The 11,105-nt window shown below is 36.3% G+C and overlaps 1 protein-coding gene across 1 annotated transcript; it reads left to right on the top strand.

The window, feature by feature from the left end:
• Nucleotides 1-379: 379 nt before the first annotated feature.
• On the top strand, nucleotides 380-7,202 carry LOC129228039 (protein odd-skipped-related 2-like). The gene is made up of 2 exons (XM_054862667.1): nucleotides 380-1,017; nucleotides 6,758-7,202. The coding sequence occupies exons 1-2, from the start codon at nucleotides 380-382 to the stop codon at nucleotides 7,200-7,202; spliced, it is 1,083 nt and encodes a 360-aa protein (XP_054718642.1).
• Nucleotides 7,203-11,105: the final 3,903 nt, after the last annotated feature.

The raw sequence follows: 11,105 nt of genomic DNA, 5'->3' as shown, positions 1-11,105 counted from the left end.
ACTCATCAGCCCGGAATAGGAAGTGACTGAGCTGGAGGCGGAAAACCTCTTAAAGGAGCCAAGAGAGTCAAACAAACTGGTAGCTAATGTAGAATTAGCACACCAGACTAATGTGCTAATTTTATTGCCAACCCTAATTATTGCCAAAAAAAAAAGAAAAAAACATAAATGCAAGGATTGTTTTGAAAACGGGTTCTGGTAATTTTGGTTGCATCACTGTTTCGTTGTGATTCGGTATGAGCATCCACATTAATTTAAAACATTTTGTTTTCTTCTACTTGCAGATGCTGATGCTGTGAAAATTGAGTCCGATGAAGAAAGTTTCTAGAAATTTCCAAAACTACAAATTCTTTGTGTGGCGATTACTTATTTAAAACCCATGCATCCGTCTTCGCTTGATCCTTGGTCTCACATGGTATACCATCCACCACCGGTATCTTTGAGCCATGTGGTGATTCCACAAACTCCTCCACAAAATGTGTTGCAACTGCCATCGCCAGAGCTTCTGGGGACTTTTTACAGCAAAGGCAGCATGCAAGTCATGCCACATACTTTGTGTCTACCACCATACCACGAACAATATACATCTTCCTACGGTGCTTCAGATGCTGCTATGTTCCTTCAACCTCCTTCAGTGCTGTACAACAATGGGGTACAGTTTGATTCGCCATCTCTCTCCGTGCACCACAAGAGAAGATTCGACTTTTCCAAACTTGCTGAATCTGCAACAGCTGCTGATGTGCTGCCTTTGAGTTCTGCCTTTGACGATCCCTACGGGAATGTTTGGGGTCCTTTAGGGGCAGTGCCCAGATACCCTGCGAACTCTAGGCCGAATATTCTCCCTGCTGGAACTTCCACGAGACCGAGGAAGGAATTCATCTGCAAATTCTGCCAAAGGCGGTTCACAAAGTCTTACAACTTACTGATTCACGAAAGGACGCACACAGATGAAAGGCCTTACACCTGTGATATCTGCCGCAAGTCATTCAGAAGACAGGATCACCTCAGAGATCACAGGTACATTTTTTTTTGAGCAATCACGATTGCTTATTGCTTCCATTTGACTGTTTTGATGTGCTATCATTTTATTTTCCCGCCAGCACCACCGTCGACCGGCTCCTCACGATGCTGCTCCTATAGCAAAAACCGTTTCCAGGTTGCGTTCATATCCTACACACACGCGCATACACACACATACACACAAACTCATACACACACATACACCTACACACATACACACACATACACCTACACACATACACAAACGCATACGTACAGACACCTACACATACACACACATACACACAACTACCCACATATTCATGCATGCACACAGACACAAACACATATGCCTACACACACATACACATACCCCGCCCCAACGCACACAAACACTCATACACACAACTACCCACGCACTCATGCCTGCACACAGACACAATCACACGTTCCTACACACACATACACATACCCCCTACACACAAACACACATACCCCCCACACACAAGCACACACGCCTACATACACACACACACACTCGTGATTGCGAAAAACATAATTTGAATTCAAGATGTCAAAATTCAAATTATTTTTTTTTTTTTGAGAATTACTTAAATAATGCACTCTAATGAAGCTTCAGCATCAAAACCAGTTCCATTTAGCTTTAAGGAATTTTACAGGAGAGACGAAAAATATTACACCCCTCTGTCCGTTTACTTTTTTTCAGAATTTTTTTTTTTTTTTTTCGCGCAAATAGCATTCGGTATGCGACTTCATTTTCGTTTTCCTTTTTAAATTAGAAGTATTGTCTAGTTATTACAGATGAAAAATAGTTTGATTTGAACTGCTTTTGAAGTAAATCGGTCTTTCTAACATTATTATTATTATTATATTGTATTTATTATTATTATATATGTATCATTATTATTATAGTAAACTCCTGATTATCCGAAGAATAGGGTGGCATGGTAATCGCGAATAAGCGAAAACCGCGGATAATCCAACTAATAAGTAAAAAACAATACCACTGTATTGAAATAGCTAAAAAATAAATATATGAATAACACTCACACATAGCTAAAAACATTGCTATATTTCATCTACTAACATTAAATGTAAAAAGTATACATATTTAAAAGCTAAAAACGAACAATAACACAGTGATAAGTTAAAAAAAAAAAACATTAAATGACCATTAAATAAGTTTTTAAAAAGTGTGAAAAACTCGAAAATAATCCGAACCGCGGATAATCCGACCGCCGATAATCGGGAGTTTACTGTATTATTATCCTAAATTTTCTATTAAAATTCCAATTAAATTCTCGTGGTAGCTCAAGTTTATACCCTGCACTAACATGCAAAATCAAAAATAGTGAGTCGATTAAGGAAGTTTTATACAGTTGCTGATGTCACTCGTATGTTTTTACCGTAGGCCGTAGTCATATGCTAGAAGCATATAGGTTGAGCTGGTTGTGAAATGAAAGGGGTTTTTGACCTGATTGAGAGGGATTCATTCCAAATTGCTTTGTGGCGTGATAGTATCGACAAAGAAGTATCAAATTATATATATATATATATAAAATTTATTTGAAAAATCACGGGTTGACAGGTTTTGATACTGAACGCCTCATATGCAAAAATGATCGAAAACACCTTGTGCTGGGAAAGAATAAAGCGAATAATCAACGTAAAAGACGCACAAATTCTCAAAATGTTAAAGTACCGAACATAATTAAAGTTACTTCCTGTTTGGATCACTGTGTGAAAAAGAGAGAGAGAGAGAGAGAGAGTGAAGTCTTCAATTTTAAGAATTGAGGAGTGAAGTCTTCAATTTTAGGAATTGAAGACTTCACTCTCTCTCTCTCTCTCTCTTTTTCACACAGTGGTCCAAAGCAAGGATCCCAAATCACGTGATCCCGTAAACCGTGTCTCCCATTTTTCGTAGTTAAAGTGACCCGGGATTTTTGCTTCACCTTTTCATGAGCCAACGTAGAGCTCGTTCCAATGAACATATATCAGTGTTTCTCAACCTTTCAGTGTTATCGACTCCGTTTTCAACCATATTTTCTTTTCGCGGGGAGAGAGTCCTCCTCACAAAACAACAACATAAATAAATAATGCGCTTTGAATATTTTGATCTTAGAGCTACTCTGCAAACTATAAAAATTTGCCTTTTATAAAAGATTCCCTCTGCTTTAATTAACTGATGGTTAACTTTAATACTTTTTCCTTGATTCTTTAGCTAAATAATTGAACTGCATCCATTGCTAAAACCATAATTATTACAAATGTTTGTCATAAAATACAGTGAAACCTGTGTAAGTTGACCAGTTGCGGTGCACTACTTTAGTGGTCAACTTACAGAGGTTGATTTATATGCTAAGGGCTAATTCCGTGCCTGAAAAAAGCGGTCAACTTAGACAGGTGGTCAACTTGCAAGGGTGGTCAACTCCACAGGTTTTATTGTAGTTACCTGTATAATGTTGTGTTTTATGATTATAATTTTGTGTTTCACAGTTGAACTTATTTTCGCTCAGCTTCGCAGCTTTTATGTAAATAGCAGGTTGAAGCAATGGAATTTCACTTGTGCAACTGACAACGCAAATACATAAAGGTTCAAAATAAACGATAACGATGCATTGCCAATCCTAGTATTACATGCAAAGACTGTTATGACCCCCCACCCCCCACCACCACCAGGAAGAAAATTCTGGTTGAGTTAGTAGTTTATTATTAATTTTATTCGTATAGCACTCCTATTGTTTAGGGTTGGTTCAGAAGAATTTTATGCTGAGTAACTAGGTTGAGCAATAGCTAATGTGAATGAGCAAAAATGTTGGGTTATCCAAAATCCAAATGACCTTCAAACTAGGATAGTATGTTTCAGATTGAACTTTTATTTAATATTTCCCTTTAGAGCAACAGCACTTGGAGAAATGTAAATTACCCTGTGAAAAACATTTAAATGTGGGATAGTGTAGCGGATGTTGTGAACTTTTACTTTAGTTAGGAGCAAAATCATTATTTCATAGGAAGGAAAGATGACTCATTGAAATTCGAAAGTTGAACTGTTCGAGAACTCCGATCTGCAGATCGATTAAAAAAATAAATAAATAAAAATAAAAAAACCTAAGCAAAAAAAAAAAAATAAATAATAAATAAATAAATAAATAAAATAAATAAATAAAATAAAAAGTTAAAAAAAATAAATCAAAGAAAGTAAAATTAACTGAAAATTGAATTAAACAAGTATGTATAAAAATTAAAAATAAATAAATAAATTGAAAAAGTACTTAAGTTTAAAAAATATATACTAAACAAGAAATTGTTCTGAATCATTTAAAGAATGAAGTTTTCTATATGGCAGCATCAATTTTCCAATGGGATTGTTTCCTTCAGTCAAAAGTAAAAATTGATAGAATAAGTAGAATATGAAATTGATAGAATAAGTAGAATAAGCAAAAAAAAAAAAAAAAAAAAACATAGACCCAGAAAATACTTTCATTTTCCCAGCAGTTATTTTTTAATTAATTTTTTTAAATGTTTAATTTTTCAAACAAGGCGTGGTCTTGATGACGTCACAAATGATGCCATTTGGCGTATTTTTCTTCCGCGTTTCCACGTTATGATAATCAAGAAGCGAATTAAAATTGCGCTCTACAGTTGCTATCAACCATATCGTTGCCAGTACACGTGAGTAAAGATGCGAATTAAATATTTTGCTGTGTGAATGGCAACACTGAATGGCATTTCATCATTTGTGATGTCATCGGCAGAAGCCGTAAACAATGAAAGCGCTCCGATTTAAGTAATTTAAAAAAAAAATTTAACTTAAACAAATTATTTAAAAAATTCTCAGATCCTGTTTTTAAGCATGCTCTTTCAGAAAAAAAAATAAATTTAAAGTTTTGGAAACGACCCCATTCTCATTATCAAAATCTTTTTCGCGAATGTTTTTTTTTTAATTCCCTTCAGTAAATTTTATAAGAAATGTAACATTGTTTTAAAAATCATAGTTAGAATGAAAACAGCTAGAACTAAACGATTTACATTTATCTTACTTTTAATTTTTGTACCAAATGAGAAAATTTAATATGAACTACTATTGCTATGCATATTTAAATGTCATTGCATTGCATATTCGTTATATATTCATTGCATATTCATTCTCAATTTTTATTCTCATTCTTACTAAATACAAATGTCATAGTTGTTTGTTTTAAAATATAATATTTGTCTAGCTGAATGCCGTGTTTTTATTACTTATTTCAGTGACAGTTTTGTTTTTGAAAAGGGAATTTTGGTATTTTCGTCCCAATTGCATCCCTTCCTCCGTAGAGGGACTTTTCCGCATTCTCCGACTTCGTTTCTTCACCGAACATGCTGTCACTCACATTCGATCAACACATAAAGGATGTTTTGTAGTAAGTTACCGCCCTAAAGCCAGGGCTAAGGCAGAAATACTTAAAATACACCGCCAGCTCAGTTATTCCATCCGAGGACTGCAGTTTCGTGCTTTTTAGCACTCATCAGCTCGGAATAGGAATCACAGCGGTCGCTCATCTGGTTTGCTAATTCTGCTTTAGCTACCAGTTTGTTTGGCTCTCTTGGCTCCCTTAACAGATTTTTCGCCTCTAACTCATGTGATTCCTATTCCCGACTGCTGAGTGCTAAAAAGCACGAAACTGCAGTCCTCGGATGGAATAACTGAGCTGGCGGCGGATTTTAAGAATATAGGATGTGTTGATCAGTAGCTTTTCCTGTCACTCGTGCGTCTACTAGGGGTCCGACTAACTAGAGGGCAGGCCCAAGGTCCACAATGGAGGACCCCAGTCTTCATTTTTTCACTTTAAGTAAGTGGTGCTTAACCCATATTCACCTAAGGGTCGCACCTCGTATTAAGATGATTCTCGCGGGACAGTCGGAAGACATTGTGGCGTACGGATGTGAACGTGATGTGTGCCTAGATGGTGATTTAAACCACAGACATTTGTGGTACTAACCCAGTGCTTTAGTCGCTGAGCCAAAAGGACCTCAAGGCTCAGGGGTAAAGTTAGGTTATGTGCTCTCTGACGTACGCCACAACGTATAGTTTTTTTTAACTACTTTTGCCGCCCCCCTTGTCTAGTAGTCAGAGAAGTCTGACTGCGATGGCGAGGTCCCGAGTTCGCATCCCGGGTCGGGCATGGATGTACTTTCTCTCTCCTGTCCTTTTACTTTCTTTGTGTGAATGTGTTGTTATGCTGAGGATGGTTGCCTACCCTATAAGCGGGTCCTTATGGCATGTGCGTACTGTGGAAGTCGGACTTCACACCAAATTACGGTACAGTTAGAAAAGTGAAGCAGCACATTCCAAATTGCCAGCCTCATTGTTAGCTAGCACAAGACAACAACAACACCTACTTTTCTAAGTAACATTGGAAAACATGGAAAAGGAAAGAAAACGGTAAACGAGGAATCATTGTTATTATTTGGTGCTTATTCTATTAATGCCAAGTCGGAACATTATTTCTAAAAACCAATTTCTTTATGTTCGGTTCCAAATTTGAGACATTGTAACAAATCAAAAGCAAAAAATCGGAATTCGCGTAACCCAGGGTGCACTACGAGGAGGATTGCTACATTATACCCCACCTTCAACCAAGTGATGACAATTTGCAATTCGTAGCAGATCTTGTACACAAAGGGATTTTACTAACTATTTTTGAGACGCCTGTAAAAGGAATAGCAGTGAATATAATTTGTTCTCTACTTCCAGGTACATCCACTCAAAAGAAAAGCCTTTCAAATGCACAGATTGTGGGAAAGGATTTTGCCAGTCGCGGACTTTGGCTGTTCATCGCATATTGCACGCAGAAGACTCCCCCCATAAATGTGGAGCTTGTGGTCGGACCTTCAATCAGCGGAGCAACCTCAAAACACATCTACTAACCCATACGGACATTAAACCTTACAACTGTTCCTCCTGTGGGAAAGAATTTCGCCGGAATTGCGATCTCCGAAGACATACTCTCACACACGCCCCCGGTGGTGGATGCGAAAACCACGACGGCAGCAGTGCTGGCTCGTTTGTTTTTTCCTCGACAGATGGCGCTCCTGGCTCACCGTGTGATTCTGGATTGGAAAGCGGGGATCAAGATCCCGAATATGACAGTGATGCGCCCTCAACAAGAGAATGTGAAATAGTGGATGTTGAAAACTGATAAACGGAGAGGCTTTTTTTTTTTTTTGAGTCTCAAAATATTTCACGTCTGTTATCATTGTTTCACATTTGTCGTCGCGAACTGTCTTTGAAATGTTTCAAAAAGGTTCAACTATCTTTCAAACATAAACTGGTTTGCTAATCCAGTTAAGACAAAAAAAAAGCTTTTTTTAAAATTTTATTTCAATCAAGAGAAACTAAATGCAGGCAAAGAAAGATCTCCCCATACAACTTTCTTGAAGACACTTTTTTTCTGGTAAAACGACAGTAATTAAGATTTTATAAGGTGGAAGGACTTAGAGAAGATACCAGTGAACTCAAAGGAAATTTTGTGCGACATTTTGAAATGTGTCCAACATAATAGCTGAACAAAATGTAAGGAATGTATAACGTACTAAAAGAAATTTTGAAACCCGGTGGAAAGAGTTGCAATTCATTTCAGCAACACAAACTTTGAGCGTTGAAAATTATACCACAATCATTTTTATTCAAACGATTTTAAAAGAAACACTCTGGCCTGTGGACTAATGTTGAGAATAAGTAGCTACTTGTGTGTATATACTTGTGTTTTCAATGAATTTGTAAAAATGAAAGTGAGATAATCAATCAAATTTCTGTATTAAATTTCCTCCATGGAACTAAAAGACTTTTACAGTGGAACCTCATTAATCCGGGCTAATAGATGATCCAAGTCGTCTAAATTAATGGAAGCGCGGATTAAACAAAAATAACCTACATATTAAGTTAATCTACAGGGTGACCCAAAAGTCAGGACCAGCTTTAAAATTAAATAATTCGAAAACAAATGAAGATAAAAAGATGCCGTTTGCCCTGAACAAATTGAAAAGAAACTGGATTTTGTGTGGCAACGAAACAATAATTGTTCTGTTTTACACCAACAGATGACGCTATAGCTTTTTATTTCTCCATAATTCTTATAACACTGTTTCACTAAACGGGCTTTCTCAACTATGGACAGTATTTCGATGCTTATTAGCTTCGACTACCTTTACTGCTGCTCTTTTTTATATCGTTTGTTGCTTTGCATTATCCTTGATCAGAAATCCAACAGCACCATCTGTTATTCGCCAACAGAACTATTTTAGGTTCGTTACCAGATAAAATCCGGCTTCGTTTCCATTCGTTTAGTGCAAACCGCATCTTTTTAATTTTTATTCGTTTACGAATTATTCATTTTTAAAATTGGTACTGACATTTGGATCACTCGGTACATAAACAAACTACAGTACACTGCAAAAAAAAAAAAAAAAAAAAAAAAAAAAAAAAAAAAAAAAAAAACCAGAAAACATTCTTGGAAAATAATGGACAGCTAATGTGCCAGTAACATATTTTGCAAAAACCAAAAATGTTTCCCACTAAAATTAAGTATCCCTCCTCAAATCTTTCTGAAGAATTCAAAAATCTTCCCAGTTAAAGTCCGTCATGTCTCTGAAACTTTCAGAGAAACCTTAAGGTAGGTTTATTACAATAGCTTGATACCATCCTGATTTACCAAGAAAGCCCCAAAGGATTATTTCAACCATGGCCAAAAGTTGAGACAGATTGCTTACAGGCACCAAGCATCCCACTTGTCTGCAATTCTAACGAAGCAACGGAATTCAAAGACTTATTCACGCTCTTTGGAAGTTTAGTCAATCTGGACAAGCCCTTTACACTCAGTAAATCTTTAAACTGGTTGCTGAAAATATTTTTCACGACAGTGAGAAGTCTGTATTCATGCAACTGGTAGCAATCCAGGAAACTTTTTGACAAAAATACTTGGTTTTCACAGGAAATTGATGAAAACTTATGAAATCTCGATACGTTCCAGGGAAATAACCAGTAACGTTTCGGTATTTTTTTTACAGTGTACACATTAAAAATAGTATTTTGCGTACCAGTAGATAGACAGAAAGTCAGCGGGCTGACAGAGGGATCTGAGAGATACAGAGTATCCTGAAAAAGACTGATTGTTTTTAAAATTTACAACAGGAAAACGGTTAATGATAAAAAAAAAAAATCTTGCAGAAAATTCCAGTGGTGGGACGTAAATCTTTTCCCCCTCCGAGTTCCAAATTTTAGTTCAAAAATTTTTCAATAGATGGCGCGGCACATAGTAAGCCTCTAAGTCAAAGGAGAAGAATTAAATTTCACCGGTTTTTCCTCCGATTGCGACGTGTGATTACTGCCGACGGTTGTCATTTTGAAAATATTGTTATGTACTTTTGTTTTTTAAAAACATTTTTTGAAAAATTATGATATAATTATTCTGTCATTTTTTTTTAATTTACGGACTTGCAATCTGCAGCGCCATCTATTGAAAAAAATGTGAACTAAAATTTTGAACTCTTGAGCGAGGGGAAAGGGGAATTACTGCCCACCACATGAATTTTCTGTAAGAATTATTGTTTTGTCATTTACCGATTTCCTATTTAAAATTTTTGAAAAGTCTTTTTAAGGACATCCTGCAGTTTGACTCATCTAAGGTAAAAAACACTTCAACTTGCTGTATTGACGTAGTCGGCGCGTCGGGGCAGTAGCTTCTCTCGCCGAGCCGCCAGCAAAACTCAGGTCTAAAAAGAATACATTAATGCGCTAACTCAGTATGTATATCTAAATGGCTTTCCGGATTACGCTAAGTTCGATTAAATAGAGTCCGGATTAATGAGGATTTAATACACTAAACACATAGTGAAAAAATAATATAGATACCGATTTCTGTCCTTTCATGTTAATTATGACAGTTTTATATTTCAACATTGAAATATTCAGTATATTTATTATTCAGTTAATAAAAAATGCACCATTCTTGTTAACCCTGTCTCTGTAGTTTATTCACTAAAGTGTTATGTTGTTAATGATGACACTCGTAGACTGAGAGATGGCATCACCACCTCCACAATTTAAGCATAGTTCCGAGGGGGGGGGTAAAGTCTCTAGAGATTCCTGCACCCACATTTCGACCCACGAAGTTAACGAGGACTTACTCCAAATCTGTATTAAACGTTCTTGGTGCATATGGTTAGATTATTCGTATATAGCTCATGAAAATGTGCAATTGTACTGATACTTTGTAATCCTGATTTCCGGGACGGTGATTAACAAAATGTGGGAATTAATGGGGATTTACGTTTACGTTATTAATTTCTAGTATGATATTTTCTAAAGTAATGTCAAAACACATTTGGCCGATTCCAATACAGTACCCGGCACTAATAAAATCACTGGATTATAAAATCAGCAGCTTTTTAAAATCAAATATGGAAGAACAGAATCATTGCAATACAAAAACATCCAAAAACATCCTTTTATAAAATCACTATCGCCGTTTTATAAAAACAAGCTTTTGGATATCATACGTAAACAATTGATAATTGAGGAAGGAATCGGTCTCAGAAGGTGAGGAAATCTCAATACCAAATTTGCGTCTACAATAAATGCCAACAAATTGCTTGTTGAACCAGTATAAATAGGACCAGTATAAATAGTCGGGGAACCTCTCCTCTGTCTTGAGGTGAGAGGTAGAATTACTAGCGCTGGTAGGTGCTGCTGTACAGCATGATTTATAAAAGAAAAATCAATGAAAAGCCTACCTTCCTACCTAGGACGTCATCTTCAAATGCATTTTACTCAAAACTTGAAAATGTCCACTTACATCCATTTTGCTTTTCACATAGAAATTCAATAGGTCAGTTTACATAAGAATAAGCAAGAACGCTGTCTGAAGCATTTTGAAAGCCTTTTTGTTTTTTTCCTAGAGGTGTAATTAATTTAAAGAATCCCTTTATTTAATTTTGTGTGCGCTATACCACCATCTGCTATTATTTGAATATACTAAATACCAAAAGATAACCTATCCATTAAGCCAGGGGTTCTCAAACTGGGTGCCGTGGGAAGAGGCGAG

Source organism: Uloborus diversus, chromosome 8, assembly GCF_026930045.1.
Source record: "Uloborus diversus isolate 005 chromosome 8, Udiv.v.3.1, whole genome shotgun sequence".
Taxonomy (NCBI): domain Eukaryota; kingdom Metazoa; phylum Arthropoda; class Arachnida; order Araneae; family Uloboridae; genus Uloborus; species Uloborus diversus.
The sequence above is the reverse complement of the archived record's forward strand: the minus strand, read 5'-3'. Positions and strand labels throughout refer to the sequence as shown.